This window comes from Patagioenas fasciata, chromosome 3 (genome assembly GCF_037038585.1).
Source record: "Patagioenas fasciata isolate bPatFas1 chromosome 3, bPatFas1.hap1, whole genome shotgun sequence".
Classification (NCBI taxonomy): Eukaryota; Metazoa; Chordata; class Aves; order Columbiformes; family Columbidae; genus Patagioenas; species Patagioenas fasciata.
Genome location: NC_092522.1, coordinates 113,661,578 through 113,688,090, shown reverse-complemented (window position 1 = coordinate 113,688,090; position 26,513 = coordinate 113,661,578). Strand labels below are relative to the sequence as shown.

General features: G+C 37.6%; 1 protein-coding gene across 5 annotated transcripts in view; it reads left to right on the top strand.

The window, feature by feature from the left end:
• Positions 1–2: 2 nt before the first annotated feature.
• Positions 3–26,513, top strand: part of SMC6 (structural maintenance of chromosomes 6) — a 37,650-nt gene continuing 11,139 nt past the window's right edge. For 3 of the 5 annotated variants that reach the window (XM_071807089.1, XM_065835535.2, XM_065835533.2), the window contains exons 1-21: positions 3–215; positions 2,449–2,601; positions 4,461–4,609; positions 5,436–5,553; positions 6,423–6,528; positions 8,649–8,785; positions 9,339–9,400; positions 10,081–10,161; positions 12,405–12,506; positions 12,686–12,805; positions 12,911–13,009; positions 14,690–14,836; positions 15,225–15,313; positions 15,780–15,944; positions 17,398–17,576; positions 18,627–18,828; positions 18,964–19,078; positions 20,780–20,940; positions 22,671–22,806; positions 23,698–23,778; positions 25,680–25,850. In XM_071807089.1, the coding sequence (XP_071663190.1) occupies positions 4,466–4,609; positions 5,436–5,553; positions 6,423–6,528; positions 8,649–8,785; positions 9,339–9,400; positions 10,081–10,161; positions 12,405–12,506; positions 12,686–12,805; positions 12,911–13,009; positions 14,690–14,836; positions 15,225–15,313; positions 15,780–15,944; positions 17,398–17,576; positions 18,627–18,828; positions 18,964–19,078; positions 20,780–20,940; positions 22,671–22,806; positions 23,698–23,778; positions 25,680–25,850 (2,415 nt within the window). In that variant the 5' untranslated portion in view covers positions 3–215; positions 2,449–2,601; positions 4,461–4,465. Of the gene's footprint in view, positions 216–334; positions 436–1,136; positions 1,366–2,448; positions 2,602–4,460; positions 4,610–5,435; positions 5,554–6,422; positions 6,529–8,648; positions 8,786–9,338; positions 9,401–10,080; positions 10,162–12,404; positions 12,507–12,685; positions 12,806–12,910; positions 13,010–14,689; positions 14,837–15,224; positions 15,314–15,779; positions 15,945–17,397; positions 17,577–18,626; positions 18,829–18,963; positions 19,079–20,779; positions 20,941–22,670; positions 22,807–23,697; positions 23,779–25,679; positions 25,851–26,513 lie in introns of those variants that run through there. The other 2 variants (XM_071807087.1, XM_065835534.2) reach the window with 2 other exon arrangements.

Below are 26,513 nucleotides of genomic sequence, written 5' to 3'. Positions count from 1 at the left end.
AGCTCCGCCCTCTGGAAAATGGCGGGCGCGCGGTAAACGGCCCCTCGGGACAGGGGACGACAGCGCGCAGGCGCCGCGCCCGTGGCGGCTCTTCCGTGTGCACCCGGGTGGCCGCACCGCCCCTCGGTCCGACCTTCCCGCCGCGCGGGGCTCGGGTTTGCCCGCGTCTGGGCTTGCGGCGGTTGTAACGGCCTGGACGGTGGCGTTGAGGAGAGGTAGGGTGAGGGGCGGGCCTGGCGGCTGGTGCCGCTGGGACCGGCCGCGCTTCTGCTGTCTGGAAGTGGGGGGCGGCCGGGAGGAACGGAGCTTGGTCGGTCGCAGAGCAGCGGCGTTGCCCGCCCCCGTCCTAGCGGGTTGTGTCAGGGCAGCGCCGGGTTGGGCTGGACCGGGAGCCCTGCGCCCCGCTAGAGCGGCTTTGGCAGGTGTTTCTGAGAGGTACGTTGGTACTGGAACCGGCTGTTACCGCCCACTCTCCAGCGTGGTTGCCTTGCCCGGTTTGAGGGCTCCCCACCGGGTGCCCAGCTTTGCCCGCTGGCAGGCGGTGCTGCGAAGGCGGGCGGAGCGGGCAAGGAGCGGGAGCGGCTGCCGGCTGGGCCTGCCATTCGCGGGGGAACCCGCGTCGCTCTCTGGGACGCGAGTGGATCCAGCCAGATTCGGAAAAGATGTTGGGCCAAGGAGCAAATAACTGTGGGACTGGAGGGGCGAGTGGGGGAATTTCAGGCCGCTCTCTGTGGGGCTGCCGCTGTTTGTCAGGCAGCGCTTTCCCAGGGCCTCGATAGGAGAGTGTAGACAGCGGCTGTGAATGTATTTGGAGGGGGATCAGAGTCATGTAATCTAACATGGAACACATGGCTCTGAAAGCCCTTAAAAATATACGGCACTCCGCTGCTGTGTATGAAGCTGGGCTTCTGACTTCGATCCTCTCAAATATGTACCTTTTGAGTGCAACAGATAGTGACTGTTCCCTTCATTGTTGTAAACCACTACACTTATTTTTTTAATGGTTTATAACTATCTTTGCTTCTGTTTAAACAAATACTGTGTACTGTATGTCAGCAGAAGATCATAACTGTATTTTCTCTTCTCCTACCCTTTGCCTTCCCTTCCTCCTACATCTTGCATTCTTCCCACCATAGATCTCTGATGCCTTTTCTCTACCTTTGTTTTGCGGACTGGATGAAAGGAAGTCCGGGTTGTAGCTGGTCTGGGTTCAGAGTGGTTGAAGTGGGTGTTTTGAGTGGCAGCTTCTTCTGGTGTTACATGAACACCAGACCAACACAAGGCTTCTGGAAAGGCAGTGGAGTAGTATTGGTGGCAGTAGGTTGGTTGTGTCTGCTCTGGATGAGGCTGACTGTGACCAGACAGGTAAGGAAAGAGGAAAACAGTTGTAGAACTGCATTGCAATGGGAACTGTGGGAAGAGATGTCATTGGTGAACTTGGAACATGGATGGGCATCAGTCTCAAGTCATAGGGCGAGAGGAAATGGCCTCAAGTTGCACCAGGGAAGGTTCAGATTGGATATTAGGAAAAACACAGAGCAGGTTGTCAGGCATTGGAACAGGGTGCCCAGAAAAGTGATGGAGTCACCATCCCTGGAGGGGTTTAAAAGACTTGTAGATATGGCACTTAGGGACATGGTTTAGAGGGGACTCAGCAGTGCTAGGTTAGCGGTTGGACCTGTTGATCTTAAAGGTCTTTTCCAAGCAAAATGATTCTATGATTCTATGTAGTGTTGCACATTTTAATAACCTTCAGATAGGTCGTATCAGGTGCTTTTCCTTTGCCTTGAATAGTTGTTCCCAAACTGTTGTTAAAGTTACGGTAAGTAGTGTTGAGACTGAAATCAAGTATTTTTTTTTTAATTGAAAACGTAATGAAGAGAATTATAAGTGTCTTGGTGTAAGAGTTTTAGGAGCAGTTAATATTTGAAAAAATGAACTTTTTCTGTCAAAAATATCAGGGTGATCTAAAGTAGCAGTCAAGTGTGTGTTATTTTCTGTGAGTTTTTTATTTTTTTAATGTTGATTATTTCTTTCTTTTAAAGCTTTCTTTCTTGTCAAGTCTTATTAGTGGATCCCTTGTTGCTGCAGTCAGTTTCTCTTTCTTTCAGGCTTTTTTTATATACTATGGAGGTATTATATCCCCTGGTACTTGTCATAATTTCTAAGGCTACTTCAATAAAGTTTATGTGCAGTTCCAGTTAAGTTTTATTTGCAATACCAGCTCTTCAAGAGCTCCAGGGTACAGACTATTCGGTCCTTTGACTTCGTCATGCTTAGATTATGCTAGTTAGTTTTCTTCTATGTTATTTTGTTCTGTTTTCCACTCTTAATATTCTCTTTTTCTTAAATGTCCACATGTTATAATGATGGAACTCATAGCCCTGATCGTTAGGTTGGACATTAATAATAGCAACATTTAAATCTGGTATTTTTTCTTTTTTCTAGAGAAAGATGTCAGTGGAACAGCAAATCAAATGAATACGTATCTTCCTGTTTGGGCAATGGATAAAGTCTAAGACCATACAAGCGACTCTTTCTCAGCCTGATATAAAGCATAAAGACACGTTAATGTAGGAAACTGGAAGTAACATACAAAAAGTATGTAGCTGAATCATGAAGTGTGTTTGCTCCTTGGTTTCTGTGTGTATGGCATTAAACTACATAACATAAAATGGAAATGACATATTCCCTAAAAATACTTAATGGATATAATCCAGTATTTGATCTGAAATCCAGTCATACAAAATTATTGCAAGAACGTCAGATGATAAGTTCATTATGTTTCTTCATTTGCTTTGAATTTTGCTCATTGCACTTAACAGAAGGAGATGCATATTATTTTTTCTTTACCATTTAGATAATATGTCAGAGAAAACTGAGTCAATTATCAGATGGTCTATTTTACAAAATAGTCAACGCATATCTAGAATAGAAATTAAATACTTTTTGTAACGATATAACAATTTTTAAAGTCTGTGGTGGTGTTTTGTGTAATAAATGCTATTTTTGGTGATACTTGGTAGTATGAACTGTCTGAACTTCCGTCAGTTGAAATCAGGATGAAGTTTGACCAGAACATTAAGCTGGCACAAGTAAAAGAAGCTGCTCAACAAAGCACTCTTTTTCCACAACAACACAAACATACAGATCTGCATGATGGAAGAGTATCTAATTTAGAAAGAAAACCATCCTTTTTTTTTTTTTTTTTTAATAAATAAACTCAGCCTACTCTTAGGCCATATGGTGTGCAGTGATCTTTCGACAGCAGTGAATATTAATTACATTTAATGCCTCTGAATTTTGTTTCAAGTGGTGAGGTGCATTTAAGTTCATTGCCATCTTTCCTAGAAGGGAAATCTAGGTTAAATTCTGGTAAAGAAGGTTGAGTAGGAGAACATACTCCATTTCAGAAACTTTTTAACGTCAGAAAACTAGGAAGCTGATACCAGTTTTAGCCTATTTTGGACAGTTACCAGTAAGCGGCTTAAATACTGGCAAATAAAAAGATTGCTTTTGTATAAACATGAACTTGCTTCTACTTTGGGCAAAAGTGTATGAATTTTCATGTTTTGTGTAGTGCTTTGGGACTCTAAGTATGAAGAATGTAATATGTACTTCTGGGGAATAAAAACCATGCCCTAAGGTTACAGGTATGGAAAAAGTGAGGTTTTGACTGATCTTGATATCTGTTTTTTTAGTTTCATGTGACTTTAGTAGGCCTTGTTGCTTTTGCAAGTTTCATTTCTGACCAGTAATGTTAGTTCAGGAAGTCTGTGAATTATTTATATGTTTGTAGAGCAAATATATGTGTATATTGTCTAGATCGAGGATTGTTATCCTTCATTAGCAATATTACAGCATTTTGTTTACTGTTTTCCCATTACACTGCCTCACAAAAACAGGGTGGCTGTGTGCAAGAAACAGCACAGGAACAATGCCATGAATCTAAATTTTCCTTTATTTCTACTTTTATGTCTTCTGCATGTTAATTTTCTAGCCACTTGTCAACCACATACAATTAATGTATTATTTTTGGCTGTGCAGCTCACTTTCGTCAAACCAGCATGGCTGATGATGATCATAGTATGATAGCTATGTACTTCTTACAGCTTAATCTTCAACTCCATTACTAACTGAAATCAATTTTGGCAAATATCCCAAAGTCTTATATACCAAGGAAAACAGAATCAAGTTTTATTCTGTTTTTAGTTGACAAACAAATTCAGCTTGATTAGAATTGTTTCTTTTGTTCTAACACAGCTTCTTCATAGTAAGCTCAGGCTTCAATTCACTGAGATTTCAGTTCCAAAAAAGTGTTTGTTTATTGCAATGTTTGCTTTGATCTTAAAGTTTCTTTTACCAAAGTAAATAAATTGGTGTGTCTGTGCTATGGTCTGTAGGTATGTTTTAATGTAGAAGACTGAAACCTACAATCTTTCATTACTTTTGTTTTTCAGTACTCATGGGTAAGAGAAAGGAAGAAAGTATTTCAAAGCCTGGATCTCAAAAAAGGCTGAGACAAGAATACACAAATGAACACAGCGATGAGTCTAATGAAGAAGAAAATTCAAAGTCATCAGCTGATAGTAGTTTCTCTTTACTGTCGGTATGTTTAAAAAGTTTTGGGGAAGAAGATATAAGAAAAACTTGATATAAAAAGGTTCTGTGCCTTTGGTTGACATTGAAATAAGTACCTTGCATGTAGGCTTCAGTAGAACCAATACAAAAGAAACAAGAGGTAGTGTCTGGACTTCTGTATGAGTTCATTCCTACCTTGTTTCTTTAGGGCTATCTAGTTATAACCATTGCTCATAAAATAACAGTATTTTGGTTTTATAGAATGAATACTATGGTAGTTGTCAAATAACAAAATAAAGGAAACATGTTTGGTTTGATGCAAATATGGTATATTTGGTTTATGGTTGTAGTAAAAGCAGAGAAAATACTTAGAAAAAAAGTTATTTACGAAAATAAGTACCAAACACATTTTTGTTTTGCATAGCTGACACTTTCAAATGTCTGGACAAAAAAAACTAGTGTTTGAAACACTGTCCTACTTTCAGTTTCATTTCTCTCTTCCTGATCTAATTTAATTTCCCTTGTTCTAAACTGTGCTAAGAATTCTTAAAAATAGTATTAATCAAGTAACAATCTTTCTATGATACACTTTATTGCTGCTCTGACAACTATATAGAACCTATGATCTTAATCTTTTATATTGGGTTAATTATAAGTTAATTATGGGGAGAACTGAAAGTTACTGTGGGTGAGTGATCAGCTTTGGCAAGGAACATTTCATGGTGTCCTTGTAGCTTGTAACCATTGGTGTTTTATATGGTACTGTCATTTGAATTCTCATTATATTTAAAATAGATAAACTGTATCTCATTAAAATGCGTACAAACCACCAGTTTTAATTGCTAATTCTTTAGAGTGTAGGGGAAGTTGGGATAATTGAAAGTATCCAGCTGAAGAACTTCATGTGCCATTCAATGTTGGGGCCTTTTCAGTTTGGATCAAATCTCAATTTTGTTGTTGGAAACAATGGAAGTAAGTATTAATCGCATTATTTCTTTGTCAAAGAACACATTTGCTAATGCATTAGGAGATGTAATTTTTATTTGAAAAATAATTGCTAGCCATCTGTTAGGAATGGAGATGGATTCATTTTTGGACTTGGGAACCAGACAGGTCTATCCCAGTAGTTCAAGGCTGGTGAGAAAGTTAGGTCTTAAATTTGGAGATTTGTGAAAGATGATGTGAAAACAAATCTTCATAGCTAAATTGTATGTAAATTTATATTTAAGCTAAATGTAGTCATATGTTCATTATTAGATACACAGTAATTGTCCAAGTATATGTCATGTAGAAACTGTTATAGAAGAAAGTGATCCTTACTTATGCAAGTTCCCTTCTTTTGGAGAGAGAATTTCAAAAATTAAACATAAATTTTGAATGAGAGCTTAAAACCTTTCAGATAATTATAAATGGAATGCGAATTTGATTTCTTCTGATGTATATGTGTTTTCTCTATGTTTGTAAGGGACGGGAGGTTCTTTCCTCCTGAGATTGGACATCTCATTGCTAAATAGAAGTAACAAGTTTGGCTCAGCATGATTGATTGCTTTGTTTATTTGGGGATTTTTGGTTGGTTGGGGTTTTTGTTTGTTTGTTTCTTTGTTTTTCTTTTTTGTTTGTTTTCTGTTTGTGTGTCTCTTTTTTTTTTTAGGGGGAACCTTGGAAGTGGTGTGTGTCTTTCTAGAGTTATTGCTATTTTATATGTTTGTTCAAGGAAGACACAATTTGGACCTTAAGTACACGAATACATAAGCAGTCTATCCAGGTCACTCATACTACACATCTTTGTTTAAGAGTTGCCAGAACTTCTTTTTAGAAAAATTTCAATGCTTCTGTTACAGGTGGAAAAAGTTCTGTATTAACTGCTCTTATTGTTGGACTTGGTGGAAAAGCCACTGCAACTAACAGAGGTTCCTCATTAAAAATGTTTGTACGAGACGGAGAGAAGTAAGTAAAATGTTTTTTAGTATTAAGGTTCAACATGTTGTTTAGTGATTGTGATTCAGGTTAGCTGGTCAGTTTTCTGTTCGCCTTTGTTTTTCTGTGTTCTTTTGTTGGATCTACCAGATTTGAATAAAAAGCATAACACTGAAGAGAACATATTTCAACAACAAAAAAAACACACCAAAAAAAACCCCAAAACACAAAACTAGAAACAAAAACCACATCAGATATTTTACCAGTAGTTTACTAGTAGCATACTATTATCTCTGAGCTAGCTAATGCAGTGGTACGTCCTGTGTATTGTCCGGTTCTTGTGTATCACTTCCACGATGTACTTGTATATCCTACAGAAGAACTGAGCTTGTTAGGAAAAAAAAAATAGAAACCTAGTTATAATTGTTCCATGAGCAATGAAGTTAATTCTTTTTCTCTCTTTCTGTTGACATGAATGAATATACAATATAGAGACCCTGGCATACAGGTGGATTATTCTGCAGGAAGTCGATTCATGTCTGCTGCAAGAGTGATGATAACATGTTCAGAGAAATCAATTAAAATATAGAATATGATGTTTAAAAGTTTACATTTACCTAAAGCTGTAACTCAGAGCCCCAGGCTTTTCCTTTCAGAGGTATTTGGAGTAAAATTGTTGGCAGTACCTACCTTATGTATAATAACTTAATGTTTCAGCATTCACTTTAGAAACAGAAAATATAAATTCAGAATTGAAACCACATCTCATCTATTCTAGAACATCTTAAGCATTCTGCTGTGCGTTATTTTGGTTAGAGATGGCTGTAGAAGCTAAGCAATTGTTTTCTACAGAAGACAGTTTGGGCATAGGACAACAGCCGAAAAGCAGCTTGATTCCGCAGCCTAGTGATGGGGCTGCTCAGATGAGAAGGGAAGATGAGGAAATCTGTTCTCACAACTATTTGCTTTTGGCTCATGATTTATCTGAAGCATAGAGAAGGTGCAGGCAGGTCAGATGGAAGCCTTTCTGGCCATGTGTCTCCAACGCTGTTTTGACTCACAACATAAATCTAGAATAATGGGGTCGTTGGAAAGGACCTTTAATATAAATGAGTCCAACTGTTTATCTGACACTGCCAAGTCCACCACTAAGCCGTGTGCCTAAGAACCTCATCTACACATCTTTTAAACACCTCCACCGATGGTGACTCAACCTCCTCCCCGGGCAGTGCTTCACAACCCTTTTGGTGAAGAAGTTTTCTTACTGTCCAATCTAAACCTCCTCTGGTGCAACTTGAGGCTATTTCTGCTCTTGGGAGAAGAGACCAACACCCTCCATGCTACAACAGGTAGTTGTAGACAGTGAGAAGGTCTCCCCTCAGCCTCCTTTTCTCCAGGCTAAACAGCCCCAATTCCCTCAGCTGCTCCTCATCACACTTGTGCTCCAGACCTCTCAGCAGCTTCACTGCCCTTCTTTGAACTCTCCCCAGCACCTCAATGTCTTTCCTGTAGTGAGGGGCCCAAAACTAAACTCAGTGTTCAAGGTGTGGCCTCACCAGCACCCAGTACAGTGGCACAATCACCTCTCTAGTCCTACTGGCCACACTATTCCTGATACAAGCCAGGATGCTGTTGGCCCTTTTGGCCACCTGGACACACTGCTGGCTCATGTTCAGCCACCTGTCAGTCAGCACCCCAAGATCCCTTTCTGCCAGGCAGCTTTCCAACTTTTCCCCTGGCCTGTAGCCCTGCTTGGGGTTGTTGTGACTCAAGTTCAGGACCCGGCACTTGGCCTTGTTGAACCTCATGCAACTGGCCTCAGCCCAACGATCCATCTGGTGCCGATCCCTCTGTGTAACCTTCCTACCCTCCAGCAGATCAACACTCTCACTCAGTTTACTGAGGGTGCACTCTATCCCCTCATCTAGATCATCAATAAAGAGGTTAAACAGAACTGGCCCCAATCCTGAGCCCTGGGGAACAGCACTCATGACCAGCTGCCAGCTGGATTTAACTCTGTTTACCACAACTCTCTGTGACTTGTACAAGACATGACACTTTGTGGAAAATTAGACTGTTCTGATTTTTTATTTTTTTTTAGATTTGGAACTAATTCTAGTTGTCTTTTTTTAATTACTTTTATTTTCTAGTTCTGCAGATATTTCCATAACACTGCGAAACCAAGGTAGAGATGCATTTAAACCAGAAGTGTATGGTGACTCTATTATTGTGAGTCAGCACATTAACCTGGATGGAAGCAGAAGTTATAGACTGAAAAGCAAATCTGGTTGGTGGTAGTTTGTTTTGCTCTCACTCTTAGCTCTTTAAATATTTTTGTTGCTTTAAATGCCTTCATATTACTAAAAGATAATGTTTCTCATTTCATTCATCATTCAAGGATGATGTCCTTTTTTTGTGTTTACCTTAGATTAAGAATATTTTAGCATGTCAGAAGCAATTGTGACAGGATCTGTATGGTGTAAAGTCATACACTATTTGTCTTTATGAAAATCTTCTAGTGTGATGAAGCTGAACGTAGTTTTCAGTCTTTTGTAGTTTTTGTGGAATTTGCTGATTCACGTAAATTCTGTCACAGAGGGTTTATGAGGCAAGGAGGAACTGTAATTAGATGTCTTTCTCTACAAGTGTAAATATATTGGAAAGATTAAAAAACCCAGCCAACCAGTGTTTCTTGTTTAGAACTAAATTTGTGTTACAAAAATACAAATCTCATTTTTTTACATTTACTAAGAACCACTAGGTTGAACAAAAGTCTAGGACATTGTATGTCTCTTTAATTTGGACCTACTGGTATTTTTCCTTCCCTTTTTCACCATTAGGGACCTTAATTTCTTCAAAGAAAGAGGAACTCGTAGGAATACTGGATCACTTTAATATACAGGTAATTATTAGTGTGTTCAAATTCTGTGCAGTTTAAGACATCAGCATGTGATGTTATGATCCTTCAAATAAAAAGCAATGTTCCATTTTCATTAAATGAGAGAAGTCCACCTCTGCTGTTGCAGAAATTTGGTGGTGAAAGTTTTTACTGCTTAAGTAATTAAGGAAGGGTAGTGCACATGAAGTTTAAAATATTCAACATATTCACCCTTTCAAATGATAGAAACTTATGTTAATATGGATTGATTTTATTTTGTGGAAACTTCCATAAGAATATATAGGGCAATTAATTGCATTTAATGCAATACTTTGATCAATTAAATTATGAGATATTAAACAGCATTGGACAAAATTCCTAATGCTGATCTTGTTAAATAAATAGAAAAAAATAGGCACTGTCTTTCTAGAGGTCAGTAATTCTCCTGGAAACAGTTTCTTCGTTGTCCTTGTTGTGTTTCCAGTTTGTACTTGATGGAGTTGAATTTTTAAAAATTTTTCATTTGTTTGTTGTGGGCTTTTTGTACTTTAAAAAAGGAGTAGAAACCTTAATTTCTGGATCTGCTTCTCTCAGCTTATTACAAAATTACTGGACATGGAACAGTGAGATGGTTTACTAACTTTCATGGATATGCAGTTACCTGGGAACTTTTTTAATTAAAATGAAAATAATTTATTTTACAGGTAGATAATCCTGTGTCTGTTCTGACCCAAGAAATGAGTAAGCACTTTTTGCAGTCTAAAAATGAAGGCGACAAGTACAAGGTAAGAAAAATCATTGAACATTTTGATTAAACATTAAAATACTGATTTCAAATCTTTAGAGGTGACATTTGGAGGAAAAGAAAAGTCAGAATTCTGAATTTCAGTGACCTGTTGTGGGTTAATTCAGGTAAGCAACTAAGCACTACACAACCACTCGTTTACTTCCCTTCCCTGCACTTTGAATGGGAGAAGAGGAAAGGAAGAGTAAAAGCAGGAAAATTTGTGGATCGAGATAGAAATTATTTTAAAAATGAGGGAAAATCTGTAAATAGAAAGAAGGCAAGACACAACAGGAGATGTGAAGGCAATCACTTGCCTCTTCCCCTGGGTAGACCAATGCCCAGCTGGTTCCTGCAGAAAAGATGTCTAAGCCCCCTAAACCTTCTCCTCTCCCTCTTTATTGCTGAGCGTGACTCTGCTGGTTTTGGCTGGAGTAGAGTTAATTTTCTTCATAGTGGCTGGTATGGGGCTATGTTTTGAATTTGTGCTGAAAACAGGGATGTTTTAGGTATTACTGAGCAGCGCTTACACAGAGTCAAGGCCTTTTCTGCTCCTCACACCATCCCGCCGGCAAGTAGGTTTGGGGTGCACAAGAAGCTGGGAGGAGGCACAGCTGGGACAGCTGACCCCAACTGTCCAAAGGGATATTCTATATCATGCAATGTCATGCTCAGCAATAAAAAGGTAGGGTAAGGAGGAGGAAGGGAGTGATATTTGGAGTGATGGCTTTTGTGTTCCCAAGCAACCGTTATGTGTGATGGAGCCCAGCTTTCCTGGAGATGGCTGAACACTTGCCTGCTGATGGGAAGTAGTGAATGAATTCAGCAAATTTGCTGATGACACAAAGTTGGGAGGGAGTGTTGACATGCTGGAAAGTAGGAGGGCTCTGCAGAGAGATTTGGATAGAGTGGAAAAATGGGCTGATTCCAATGGGATGAAGTTAACAAGGCCAAGTGCTGGGTCCTGCACTTTGGCCACAACAATCCCCTGCAGCACTACAGGCTGGGCGGAAAGGGACCTGGGGGTACTAATTGACAGGAGGCTCAACATGAGCCAACAGTGTGCCCAGGTGGCCAAGAAAGCCAATGGTATCCTGTCCTGGATCAAAAATAGCATGGTCAGCAGGACAAGGGAAGTGATCCTTCCCCTGTCCTCTGCATTGGTGAGGCCACACCTGGAGTATTGTGTTCCGTTCTGGGCCCCTCAGTTCAGGAAAGACATTGAAGTGCTGGAGCGGGTCCAGAGAAGAGCAACAAGACTGGTGAAGGGACTTGAACACAAGACCTATGGGGAGAGGCTGAGGGAGCTGGGGTTGTTCAGTCTGGAGAAGAGGAGGCTTAGAGGTGACCTTATCCCTCTCTATAACTACCTGAAGGGAAGTTATAGCCGGATGGGGATTGGTCTCTTCTCCCAGGCAGTCAGCAACAGGACAAGGGGGCATGGGCTTAAACTCTGCCAAGGGAAATTTAAGCTAGATATTAGAAAGAAATTCTTTACAGAGAGAGTGGTCAGGCATTGGAATGGCCTGCCCAGGGAGGTGGTGGACTCACCGTCCCCAGAGGTTTTTAAACTGAGATTGGACATGGCACTTAGTGCCATGATCTAGTAAATGGACTGGAGTTGGACCAAGGGTTGGACTTGATGATCTCTGAGGTCTTTTCTAACCGAGTCGATTCTGTAAATTCCTTGTTTTGCTTTCCTTGGATTCATGGCTTTTGCTTTACTAAACTGTTTTTATCTCAACTCATGAGTTTTCTCACTTTTACCCATCTAGTTCTCCGCCCAATCTCACTGGGGGAGTGAGTGAGTAGCTGCGTGGTGTTTAGTTGCCAGCTGGGGTTAAACTACAGCAACAATGTGTTCTGTGATGGAATATCCCTTTGATTATTTGGGGTTGTCTGCCTGGTTGTAGCCCCTCCAAACCTCTTGCACACCCTGACAGAGAGGGCAGGGTGCGAAACAAAAGGCCTTGGCACTATGCAGATACCAGCTGAAACATTATTATAGCAGTCATACACTTACAAAACCTTTTTTTTTAATTTCTTTTCTCTAAAGACATCGCTAAATTAAAAAAAGAATAGGACACTGCTGAGTTCATTATTCAGAAATACCCCACCAGTTATTTTACTTTAGGTATGATTCAGCACGCGTAGAGACTGGGATGAGTGGTCTTTTTGTGATAATTAAAGTTGGCTTAGATAAGCTGCTGAATCTGACATCTGCATCTTTTTATTCCTTTTTAGTTTTTTATGAAGGCAACTCAGCTGGAACAAATGAAAGAAGATTATTCATCTATTATGAAAACTAAAGAGAATACGTGTAATCAGATAGAACAAGGAGTAGAGGTATGTAAAAGTTAAAGTAATTATTAGTACAGTTCTGAGCACTGAAATAGCTATAAGAGTTAAAACACAGTTTTGATTTGATTAGGTCTCAGTAACTTTACATTAAAAAATCTTACTAAGATTTCATATTATATCACAATTTTTACATTCATGATTGAACCTCTCTCTTTTTTTTTAAGCGTCTTCAAGAACTTAAGCAGCTTTATTTTGAAAAAAAGGAACGTTACAAAAGCTTTGGGTTTGTGAATGAGTTGCGAAATCATCTTGAAGATTTGAAACATAAAATGGCATGGGCAGTGGTAAATGTCTTATTAAAATATGTTTCCTTATTATGAAACGTACTTCAAATTATTCCCAATCTGCTGCAGACATTCTGAAAAATGATAATAGATGCTTCTGTTTAGGTGAGTGAGATGGAAAAAGAAATACAGCCCATCAAAGAAGGCATCAGAGCTGAAGAAGAAAATACAGAGAAGTTTATTCAGAAGCTAGAAGAGTGCCAGGTATATATATGGTTTAGACTGCATGTCACTCTAGTTTTGGCTCCTTGACTCAAGAATAAAAATAATATTTGAACTATGATTGTCCTTTAGCTTGTAAGCTATGGAAGCTGGCTGTTTTAGTTTTTCACAAATGGCTAAGAACATTTCCATTTGTATATCTTTTAGCCACCTAAAACTTAGCAGTGACATTTGCATTCCACATTTAATTGGACAATAATATCAGGACATTTTGTTTTGTGTTGTTTAGTAGGGGTAAGTGTGTGTGGTTTTCATGCTGATACTTTTGTTTGAGGTAAGGATTATTTTTTGATTGGGAATTTGAAATTACTAGCATTGCAAATACCAGTGAGCAGCATTTGAAATTGTTTTATTTTTGAGAGTACTTACTTGATATCTACTTCTGTAACATCGAAGCATCTTTCAGAGATCTGTCATGTAGGTTTTCTTGGGTATCATTGCCTGTAGAAAGATCAGTATCTGATTTCAGGAGACATCTGGAAATTTAACAGACTCTCTAGATGGTACTCAAGACTAAGTAGGTAGCAAGAAAGAAGCATTCAGATACACATATGAAATGTATCTCTTGCAGTGAAACACTAGGCATCATTATTTTGAAGTTTTCAGTCTATTAAAACACCTTTTCCAAAGTTTCTGAATTGGCACAAATTTTTCTTTTTTTTTTTTTTTTATTTATGATGTTCTTGTTTCAGCTGAGATGGAGTTAATTTTCTTCTGGTAGCTGGTGTAGTGCTGTGTTTTGGATTTAGAATGAGAGTAATGTTGACAATACAGTGGTGTTTTATATGTCAAGGACTTTTCAGCTTCTCACACCATGCCAGGTGTATGGGAAACTGGAAGGGGATGCAGCCAGGACAGCTGACCCCAACTGGCCAAACAGATATTCCATATCATATGACGTCATGATCAGTATAAAAGCTGGAGGAAGAAGGAGGAAGCAGGGGCATTCAGAGTTATGGCATTTGGCTTCTCAAGTAAATGTTACACGTGATGGAGCCCTGCTGTTCTGACGATGGCTGAACACCTGCCTGCCGATGGGAAGCAGTGAATGAATCCCTTGTTTTGCTTTGCTTGCGTGTGTAGCCTTTGCTTCACTTATTAAATTGTCTTTATCTCAGCCCACAAGTTCTCTCACTTTTACCCTTCTGATTCTCTCCCCCATCCCACCACTGGGGAGGGGTGAGCAAGCGGCTGTGTGGTACTTAGTTGCTGTCTGGGATTAAACCATGACAATGTTTTTTTTTTTTTTTTTTTAAAAAAATCTATTTATTTTACAATTGAGGCATTTTTACTTTATGGCTGAACATGTCTATGTAGTATTGAAGGAACATTGTCCAGATACTGGTTTAGCTTCTTTCCATATCATGTTACTTGGTGTTATTGTATTAAGAGTCCTGTGTTTGAGTAAACCATGAGATAGAAAAGAAGGTTGCTGTTTACTTGACAGATTTGGTAGTCCATTGGTTTCCTGAGTGTGTTCCTTTAGTAATTTTCATCTTGGCCTATCCTTAGTGGCAATGACTTCCTTTATGTTTTTTTTAGCAAAAAACCTAAATGACACATCAGATTCTTTTGAGAGATATTTCTTCTACAGCATTAAGAGGTTTTGAAGAAAGTTTTGCTTAATTACCCTTTGTGTATCATTCTCTTTTTGCACCGAAGGCAAAAGTGAAGGAAGCAGAAGAAAAGTACAAAGCAATACAAGACAAGTTAATAACAATAAATGAAGAAGCACAAGCCCTGCATCCTCAGTGGGTTTCTTCAAAGGCTGATGTGCAGGCAAGAAGAAAAGCAGTCAATGAAGCTGAGGTAGGCAAAAAGAACTTTCAACGTTCATACCAGCTTAAAGCGCTAATATTGTCCATGCTTTACCCAAATATACTTCTCCATCTGTGTCTAGGCTTCTAGAATCCATAGTTCTGTTAAAATAGGTGCTATTTCTTGCCTGACTTGCAAGTAATTTCTGTTTGGGGGCCATGGGGCTTTAATCTTTGCACAGGTGCTAAGCAGTGTTAAGCTTAGGTAAAAATAAGTATGATTCATATTAACTGTGCTATTGCTTTTTCACATTCTTGAAATTCAAATGATGGTTGTCTGTTTTGATTCAATTTACTGTTTATTTCCTCAAAACTGTAGGTCTTTTTGAAATTTTTCTTGTTTCTATTTATTAAACTACTGTATCGTATTTCCTTCATAGGTACTTTATAATCGTTCCCAAACTGAGTTAAAACGTCTGGGAAAAGATGATGAACAGCTACGTAAACGAATTGAAGAACTGAAAAGAAGGTAAATACAGATATAATTATTATAGCATATGTTTATTAAGGTATAGGTGTGCATAGAGTGAGCTCTTCTGATGAATGAGAAAATCTGCAGTAACAAGAAGTACTGATTTAAACTTTAGCAGGCTCCACTTAAATATTTAAATATTTCTGATCCTGCTTTGCATACTTAGATTTTTACTAGAAGGTGATGAGGTAACTGGGTAGAAAAAAAGCTTTTCTATCTTGTTGGTGATAATATACATTTTCAAGCTTCCATCATGTTGCAAAACAAGACAGTTATGTGTGATTACAAATAAAAAGATAAATACCGTGGTATCTGTGCTTTGCAGATCTAGTAATTGCACAGAATCTTAGATATAACTTTCTAATGCATAAATCTTTTGCATGATACAGGTAATAAAAAAAAGTTGGTGTCACTTATAAATCATCAGTGTGGTTTTAAAATACTGACATATGATCTTTTCTAGTGCAAATCAGGTTTCAGAGCCTGAAAAGTTGGAAAGACAAAGGAAAATTGCACACTTAAGGGAACAGTTAAAGGCATTCCATAATGAAGAAATAATGATTGGTCAACAGGTGGATCAGTTTCAGCAAGCTATATGTAAGTGTAAGGAAGAACATACAAGACTTAGGTAAGTTACACGTTTTGAATATAACTGTTTTACTTTCAAGTTACAAGAGGTCCTTTATGTACCTGTATTCTCTCAGGTGTTAGGCTGCAGTTTTGTTTTGTTTTGTTTGTCCTATTTTATCGTGTTAAACTTTTGTCTTTGGTGCAACATGACTTAGTTTAGAAACTTTTGGAAAATTAAGAAAACTGTTTTGTTATTAAAGGTGAAAGGTGTTACTAACTCCTCAGTTCAAGAAAGACAGGGAACTGCTGGCGAGAGTCCAGCGTAGAGCAACAAAGATGATTAAGGGAGTGGAGCATCTCCGTTATGAGGAAAGGCTGAGGGAGCTGGGTCTCTTTAGCATGGAGGAGACTGAGGGGTGACCTCATTAATGTTTACAGATATGTAAAGAGTGAGTGTCATGAGGATGGAGCCAGGCTCTTTTCGGTGACAACCAATGATAGGACAAGGGGTAATGGGTACAAACTGGAACACAAGAGGTTCCACTTAAATTTGAGAAGAAACTTCTTCTCAGTGAGGGTGACAGACACTGGAACAGGCTGCCCAGGGAGGTTGTGGAGTCTCCCACTCTGCAGACATTCAAATCCCGCACGGACACCTTCCTGTGTAACCTCATCTGGGTGTTCCTGCTTTGGCAGGGGGATTGGACTGGATGAGCTTTCAAGGTCCCTTCCAGTCCCTAACATTCTGTGATTCTGTAACTTAAAGCCTGATATAAATCCATACTGTCAGTTTAATGCTCTTCCTCCCCCGATGTGCCCCTTATTCTCTTATCATTCTATGGGCAGATTATGATTTAAATTTTTCATGTTATTTAATATACTAGTACATCCTGATATGATGTCACAAGATATGTAAAACAATATAAGGAAATAGATAACACTTAGGGGTAATTATTATATCTATAATTAAAGGCAAATTTATAGAGACTTTGAAGCAAGTGGTTAAAATACCGATTTAGCCCATACCTGAGGCAGAAAAACAAAGCACTCTTTGGCTTTGATTTGGAAACCTGAACTTGAACAATGATTACCAGACAGGATTATGGTGATGTTGTCATTTATTGTCTTAAGAGATTTGAAAATGGTTGCTTATTGCACTTGATGTATTAGTTGAAATATATTTTATCAGTTATTGTAATCTGCAGTTACTTTGTGTTCTGTTCAAGAGCTTTGTAGAAGACAATGAAATGGATTAGAAATAAAATTTATTATAAATTGTTAGAAATAAAGTGTCTTGTAAAACAGTTGCAAAGTAGTAATTTTCCTGCTTGCTTTTTTGTCTCATGTTTCTTGAAACTATAAAAATATTTTGGCATGTGTGTAGCTGGCTGTACATTGAAGTATTGAGGTCTTGATGCACTATACTATTTGTACTTGAAAAATGAGACTTTATTTTAATCAAATTAAGGCTTCATAAGCTGTTGCTACTGAAAAAAATTCTGTTCTCTTAGGAGAGAAGACTTTGAGGTGAAACAAGCACTGGATGCCAAGCAGAAACATCTGAGAGAGCTGAAAGATAGTAAAACAAATACCTTGAAAAGGTTTGGACCACATGTACCAGCGTTTCTTGAAGCAGTTGAAACAGCCTATAGACAAGGGCGCTTTAAACACAAACCTGTTGGACCTTTAGGTAAGAATGACTGCTGAAAGAGATGGTGTTTCCTCATGGGATTAATTGCATGGCTGCTAATATAAACAGTGGTCTTTTAGAAGAACTATTTATTCTTTAAGGAACTTCAGATACATTAAATATCTTTCTTCTGTACTTCCTGGGCTAAAGGTTTTATCCTGGTAGGTTATCTTTTGCTTCTGTCCTTTTTATCATGCTAACTAGTTACACCTACTGTTTTTCCTCATTTTCCAGCTGTTTTTGTTAAGGTATTTTATGTAGTCACAATGGTAAACTTTCATTGCACCCCTCTGACTCCTCCACCCCCTCTAAACAGCAGATGCCTGTGCTTTGGCTCCTTGTTCCTTGGGGATGACAGTACTGTCCAGCTCCCAGACAGACTTTGTTCCAAATGTCCGGTGCCTGACTTGTGAGCTTTGTCAAACTTGAGATGCTCTGTGTGGAGCAATTCAGACAGAACCAACTGAGATTTTCTGGGAAAGTTTGGTTTCATTTGATTTTTGACCAGCTCTGACAGTGAATCCTATTTTCAGCTTGTGAATGGGAGTAATGGCTTCAGCATGAGAACATGGAAACACACCTGCTACTGAAGACAAGCGATATAATGGAAATCTTCATGTCTGTTTAACTTGCAGCGTAGTTGTTTCTCTGCCTTCACCCTTCAAGCATTAAATTGTAGATAAAGAATTTTTGCCTTGATATACTCCTGCTGAGCTGCCATAAAATTGACACCTTAGTGGAAGTTAGCAGTAACTTCTCAAAGATCTTGGAAGAAAATGTAGGCCCCTGAATATGTATAGTTGTATCTATAGGAAGAGAAATTATGTGTCTGTGTTCTCAGGGTAGCTTGTCTGTTGTGGAGTTCTCTTTTGTTTTAGTTAACTTCTTTATTTTTTTTTTTCTTCATGTAAGAAAAGTTTATTTTAGACTCTTTAAAAACAACTAAACCCATAACATAATAAAGTAAAACCCTTGAATGGTAAAAATGCACTAATGCGTGTTTTGTTATGGAACACGGCTTCTGAAGTGTTGTCTCTTATGTTTATTTAGGTGCTTTCATTCATCCAAAGGATGCAGAACTGACCTTGGCTGTTGAATCTTGTTTAAAGAGCCTAGTTCAGGCATTTTGCTGTGATAATCATAGTGATGAGAGAACTCTTCAAAAACTGATGGCAGAGTATTATCCGCATGGACACAGACCTCAAATAATTGTAAATAAATTTCAGAATGAAATTTATGATGTTAGACACAGGTGAGATATGTTTTGAATTTTATTGCTTAGTCTTCGTGGTTCATATTATTATAAATAGTTCTTTTCAACTAATAACAAATTTTTTTTAAAGATGCTAGTGAGTGCTTTATGAATGGTGTTTTTTCTTTTTTTCAGAGGAGTTTTTCATCCAGAATTTCCATCGGTTCTCACAGCACTGGAAATAGATCACGCAGTGGTTGCCAATTGTTTGATTGATGTGAGGGGTATAGAAACAATCCTGCTAATTAAAGTAAGACTCTATGCTTCCTATTGGTCTTTAAAGAAAAGCATTTTCTTTTTTTATGGAGTGGATACAATACCTTCACTGATAGTGCCTGTAATTGACAAAAGAGAAAGATGTGGGATTTTGTTGTGGTGTTTTTTCTTTGTTTGTTTTGTGGTTTGTTTTGTGTGTGTTTGTTTGTTTTATTTAATTTGTTTTGTGTTTGGTTTTGTTGTTTGTTTGTTTTTAATTTGTTTTTTCCCCTCTGGGGAGAGGTAAGGACCCTGATGGCTCAAGTAGACCCTGACTGTATCAGTTATCAGTGTTACAGTGCAGCACACACACATGGATGTTTCCACTGGAGGGGTCCCAGTAAGGCCCTCTTGGCATTCGATGGACTCTCAGATGCAATTTTCAGTCATTGTCAAGACAGAGTAAACTGACAACCCATAGTGGATGGATTTGGATACTGGGATTTATTTAAGAACCAGCAAGGTTAGAGCATTTGCTCTCATTTCCACACACTTGCTTGTTTCCCTGCCCACCCCCCAATACAACCTTGATAGGTCTCAACTCCTGTCCCCAGCAGAGAGCTCACTGCTGGTCCAGGAAGATCAAGCAGAAAATATATTGGTTCCTGCTATGCAGCTGCTCACAGATACCTGTGTGGGCTGTTACAAGCCTAGATCCCTGGCTGTTCCCTGGGATTTGTCTCTACAGATCTCTCCCTGGGCTTTCCAGGATCCTCCTTATTTTTCCTGGGATGATCACCACCGCCTTTCTGGGCCTCTAAGTGCTCTAGTTTCCCCAATCTAAATTGTCTGTGTGTGTGTGATCTCTTTAACTTCTGTCTCTGTTTCATGTTGCTTTACTAATTGGTGGCTTCCAGGTGTGTTGGTTTTGTGTAGTCTGGGTGTTACCAAAATTTGCAACTGGCCCCTACAGCAACTGGTAACTGGGTACCAGCTATAGCTGTAGCAGGCTTGTGCTTGAGAGTTTGAAAATTCTTTTTTGGCTATTCAGCCACCCTCTCTTATTATGAGCTGCCTCTTAGAATTCACAGCCTAATTTATTTTTCGCCTACCACAACAACCAGATCCCCTTTGAACTCTGCACAATTAAAACATTTGAGATCAGAAAGGGCAAAGAAACATAGTTGTAGATAGAGTCTGGTAAAATAAAAAAAGACAGCAATAATCAGATATTAAGTAGGATTTGAATGAGGTGACTATCAACTGGTGTTGAATTAAGATTACATACTATTTTGGTAGCAATGTATTTTTTGATCACGATAAAAACATTTTAATGACTTTGAATATTGTTTGATGTACTTCACGGCTTGCTTTGGAACATTGTTTCCTATGTATGTATTCCACTTTTGATAATTAAATGTGCATAGTGACCTTTTGCTTAGTGATTCATTTATTCCCATGATAAATTATAAAGGACAGATCAGACTACAGAACTTAGAATGAAGATAAATTTGTAATATGGTAAAAGAGATGTGCAACTACACTGAATTTTTTGAGAACACACGTGTGTTATTCAACTAAGAAAATCAGATTATTGATATTATAGTTTTTTAAACATCCTTTTATTACTGTGTTTCTTATTTTTCATTAGGAAATGAAATTATTTCTGGGTCACAACTTCTAGACAGGTTTTAAATTGATGTCTTTAATTTTGATTGCTTTTCTATTGGAATGATAAGGACGTTGTATTTTTCAGAGTAGCCGTAGAGCTCGGGAAGTAATGCAATCTAATCGGCCCCCAAAGAATTGTCGAGAAGCTTTCACTGCTGAAGGTGATCAAGTATTTGAAAGACGATATTACTCTTCTGATTACCTCAGACCCAAGTTCCTAAGCCAAGATGTTGAAGCAGAAATAAGGTCAGCATCTTGTAACACTGTATTTGTAAAAAGTGCACATGTTGACGTGAAGAGTGGAATTGCATATTTGTCTCTTTGCATATATAATACTCAATATTCTCCAGGTTTTTTTGTTTGTTTGGTTGGTTGTTTTTGTTTTTGGTTTTTTTTAAGATTTATCCTTCCTTTTTAAGATTTCTGGAAAACCTCTTCATTTCAATGCCTTTCTATCATAGGCACAAACCTGACTTGTACCTAAATATTTTCCAGCTTGTAAATCTTGCCCAGCAAGTGGGGATTTGCTGAGCTGAATACTCCAGGGAATCTGCCTTCCTTTTTATTTTATGCTTGCTGAAAAAGTACATGGAATCAAAGGTGTTTCTTTAAAAATCTAATAACTGAATAGTGATTTCATAGTTTACTGCAAAGGAAGCCTGATCATTGAAACCAAAGCTGTGCTGGCACACATAGTCTTACTGGTTTCAAACTTTGCATCTGTGTTTTTTCAGGCTTTTGACCTAATTCATGGTGTAGGTATCTCTGATAAACTACACTTCTTCCACCCCCGTTTTAATTTATTTTTTAATTTTTTTTTTTTCTCATTACTTTCAAAACAGTAGTTTAAAAAGGCAAACATATTTCAAAGCTTAGAAACTTGAACTGTCGCCTGCTAGGACAGGAGAATGCTTTTATTTTGAGGCTCAGACTATACTGCAGACATATTAAGTAAATATTTCAATTTCAGTGTTAATAGCTGTTCGTGTAGACTGAATTGAGTGTTAAATCTATTTCCATAAACTGAAAATATGTCAGTTCACTGTACTTTATTCATATTGCTATATAATGAACTTCACTCAAAGATTATCTCAACTTTCAAAGTGTTATAGGCATTTCATTACCAGCATTGCTTAAGGGAGAATGATTTAGGCCAGTTAAAAAGGAAATATGTCTTCTTACCTCCCCACCACTTCTTCAGAACTTAGCCTAAAACAATGACACGTTTATTTGGAATAGTATAATTTATTAAACACTGATTCTGCATCAGACTTGATCAGTCCATTTTATGCATCTATAACAAAAGTTGGATGAAACACTTAGATTATATTTTAAATGTAGTATTAGTAAGGTTTCCCTTTTTGCAGGGGTGAAAGATGATATCAAAGTTTTGCCATCTGTAAATAGTATTAAGAAATATCTTTCTTTTGCATTTCAAATAGTTTTACCACAACCTGAATTAGTGATGGAAGTCTCTAGTCATGCCATTCTTTGTAGAAAGAAAAGTATGAGACTATATAAAATATTTTTTTGTATCTCATTAATATATTTTCTCTCTGACTAGAAGTGTTTTGCCATAGTCAGAGTATTTCTTTTCTCTCAAGGTGGAGTAATATTTCTACATGTGGCACCACTGTTTACTTCAAACACTTGACCTGTTTGCAGAAATTGCAAACAGGGGTTAGAGATGGCCCAAATTACACGAATGGTTCATCTGTTGGGCATTGAACTAGGACCATCAAGCATCTCTCTGCTGGTTATTAACCATGAGTTCTGCTGTAGAGCTTTGGTGTTTCTTTACTGATCGTTTAAAAACATCCAGTGCATAGCAAACTTTAGACCAATTTTTTTTTTAAGGGGAGTGATTTTTACCCTTTGTCTTGTCATGCATTAAATTTTTATTTGTGTATTTCTGTGTGTGTAATAGATAATATCTGTGTAGCATATAATATCTCAATATCACTTTGTTTATAAAGTCACTTGGAGAAAGAAATTGAAAACAAAAAGGCACAGTTGAGAGCATCTCAGGAGTGTTTATATTCCATTGAAAATGAGATCAGGCAGAATGAAGGGCATCTTCAAGGTCATCAACGACACCAAAAAGAACTACAGGTAAAAATAGGTACAGTGTTAACTTTTAGAAACTGGTCAGTCTTTCCCTGTTACTTTGACTTCTACTTTTTTTTTTTTTTGGTGTGGATGAAAGTTTTTAATGTTTACCCCTAGTTTTGTTGTTATCTTTCATGTTGTTTACTTATGTTCATCGTTTAGAACAGAACAACAGAAGTCACATCAATCCCAGCATGCGCCGTTTACTGTATTTTTTTCCTCTTGTGCTAAATCTCACAAATTTCTGCTACTTTTTTACACAAATAGGAAGTTGTTGCAATATTTGATGCAACTTTCTTTTCCCTTCTTCGCTCTCCTTTTTTCTGTTGAGTCTCACCTCTTCATTCCTAGAATCTTGTTTCTCTTCATGCTTTTCATTTATATTCTTAACTTCATATTCAGCATATTAAAATGGATTTTCTTTTAATTTCATTATAAAACATTTTACAACTATTAGTCATCTTTCTTTGTTTTCCAGCACTTCTAGATAGGATACGTATCTGTGGTGGCCGATGATCTTACAGTTAGGCAATGTAAGATAATACATACTATATAAGGTTATATTCGGTAAATTACAAAGAAGAACCAGCAAAAAACCTCCTGACATGTAGGCTCAAATTGCTGAAGATAAATATTTAAAGGAAAAATAAAGTATATTTTATTCAGTTGTCACATTGAATGAAAATGCAATAATAACTTACTGATTTAAAGTGTATGTGACTTTCAGTTATATCTTGTAAAAACAGATTCTGTAGGTAAGTGGGAAGAATTCTGTATTTTGTTGACACTAATGAAATGAAAAGACCAAATATCTTGCTTTCTGTGTTGACTTAAATGAACAAATATGAACTTTTCTCTTTAGATAAGCTTAAGAATATTTATTTTCTTTTTCAGGTAAAAATAAGAAGAACAAATGCAGAAATAGCCGATCTTGAAAATAGGGAAGAACACCAATCAGTGGACATCCGTACACTAGTAAGAATAGAATATCAAATTATGTCTAATAAGGATAGGAAATAATGTCTTTTAATGTTGGCAGTGCTTTGAAATAAGTAAATACTGTAGATTTCAAGTAGTATACGAGTTGGATAAACACTGAAAAATGTACCAATTTACAGAACATCTACAGTTATGTCAGTGGCATGATTTCATGATGTTACTTATTTTTGGACAGGTTTGGTTTGGTTTCGATGTGTGGTGTGGTTTGTTTTGTTTTGTTTCTTTTCCTTCTCTCTTACTTCTGCCCTTTTTCAAAGCAATAACAATGCAGGTCTATGGAAGGCAAGGTGCTGTTGTAAAGGGATATTCCCTGCATTTTCTTTCCTCATTCCAGACCTCCAGTGCTGTAAAACTCTGCAGGGCAGCAGTGCTGTAGGTTTGGAGGTCCGAAGTGACGCCATCAAAGTGCAGGTATAGGCCACTCTAGAGCAGAATTTCTGTCCCAGCATTTCTGCTCTGCCCTGAACCCCCCATTTCTTGCTTTGCTGCGGCTTCACCGTGCATCAGTTCTCAAGTTCAGTGATCGCCCTATGGAAGGATCACGGTAGTATGATGGCTTTTTCAAAGTTCTTATTCATATCTATGTGTTCTTAAAATGAATGCACAGCAGTCTAAGAACACAAAAAAGAAGTTTGAAAGTCTATTGTGATTAGTGTAATTTTGGCCATGAGTTTCAGCTATTGCTCTGTAATAACCTAATGTATAGGTGGCCAAGATTTAAATTTTGAGAATCACTCTGATACATGTTAACAAAATCCTTACTAAAGTTGTTTCAATTAAAATGCAGTTTTCTCACTATTTTATCTGGGATCGGTGATGTCACTTGTGACGTCAGCACAAACTCGTACTTTTTGGCTAGTCAGTCTTTCAGCATGTGTGCACAAATGGCGTGTAAAGTTTCAAAATTTACTCAAAAAGTAAGGGATCGTTACAGATTCTGTAAAGTCTTGTAAGGTTTCCTCTTTTTGAGATTAACGAGTTCTGTTGGGTTTTAGAAAAGGATATTCTTTGCCCTTCCGGTGAGTTGGAAAAAATAATCTGTTACCTTAGTGTAGGAGAATATCTTCCTGTTTGAAAATTATTGGACACTTGTGTTTTGAACATAAAAATTTTTACCATTGCTTCTGATAAAGGTCTTAATGCAGCTGGTAGATTTACATATTTGCTTCTCCTTACTCCTTTCTTGGATTTTTGTTGTTTTCCTGTTTTCTGAACTTTCTGACCACTACTATGTGTTAATTGCTGTTCTTTCACTTGATATTTGTCTTTGGTTGCTACCTTGATTTCACAATTGTCTGATTGTGAAAAAGAATCTTAGCAATATAAGCTTTCATTTAGATCTTTTTTCCCACATTTTGGAATATCTGTCTTTTCAAGTCAGAAAGTACGTATGATGATAATTCATTACGAGTGGCAGAATTGTCTAGGGAACAGCGATGATCCGCTCATTCTTCTCTTTATTGCTTCGCATACAGAATGCATATATTCTGTCACAGATCCAGAGGGAGGTTATCTTGTTCTTTTGTTTAAAAAAATCACTGTAGTAAAATATTAGCATGTCTAAGTTTTCACAAAATCCTATCCCCTTTAGTCTTTTCATCAGAGCTCCCAAATAATGTCTCCTTAATTTTCAGTTAGATAATTAGGAAATTCTGCTTTTTCTTTTGCTATTTGATGTAATGGTCTGCTACAAGATCTGTCAGTCTCTTCTGGGCTTTAGTGACAACCTTATTGAGCTGTTCATATTCTTATTAGAGTTATAGAGTACTTGCATATAATCTTGTACCCTTGTAGCAATAATAAAATAAAAATCTTGTACAGTGTTTTGCAAATGTATGTCTCCTTTTATTATTCTTCATTTTAATATATTTTGACAGGAAGATGAAGTTCAAGAAAATAAGGGTAAGATGGAATCTGTAATAAAAGACATGCAGCAACAAAGCAAGAAAATGGAAGAACTGAAAGGTATTCTCCAGGTAGCTGAAAAAAAATTTGAAGAAGTGAAAGAAAAAGTTCATCAAGTAGAAGAAATTGCCGGCCCAATTAAGGTAGCAATAAATTCATCTTGTATTTTTAATGCAATGCCTTTGTGTGACTTTGGGAATGAGGTTAAAAGGAAGCAGGAGAAAAGAGTATGCTCCTTTCTGATCCATTTAAGGTCTTCTTATGAAATTGAAATAAAGCATTCTATCTAGAGAATGTCAAGAAATAAACTTGGCAATATTTTGAAGATAACATTGATTATTAAGTGTAGTTGCTCTGGTGTTTTAGAGTTTGTTTCCAGGTAGTTTTAGTCATGGACTTAAAAGGAAGGAAGAATAGTTTCCTTGACTTTCCTTTTTACTGCACCATGTTTGTTGTTGTAGTTTATTTGGTTGTTTCTGATAAGACCTAGCTAAGAAGGTTCATAACTGGTCACTTAGAATTTCACTTAGAATTTTCTATTAGATGTACTGCTGTGTGTTCTGCAGTTGTTTGATGAACTCTTAGCATATAGCAAGTGGTGGCTTTAAGGCAGGATTAGGAAAGGTGAGAGCTTCCATTACTTTTGGTCACAGTTGGTGTTCTTGTTTGTGGTTTTGAAGTTTTGTTTGTTTGGTTTATTTTTTGGGGGGAGGGTGATGGTGAGGTTTTTTGTTGGTGTGTTTTTTTTTTTTTTTAAGATGAACTATTAAATTGACAGGGATAAGGAAGAAAATTGTTGTTTCATT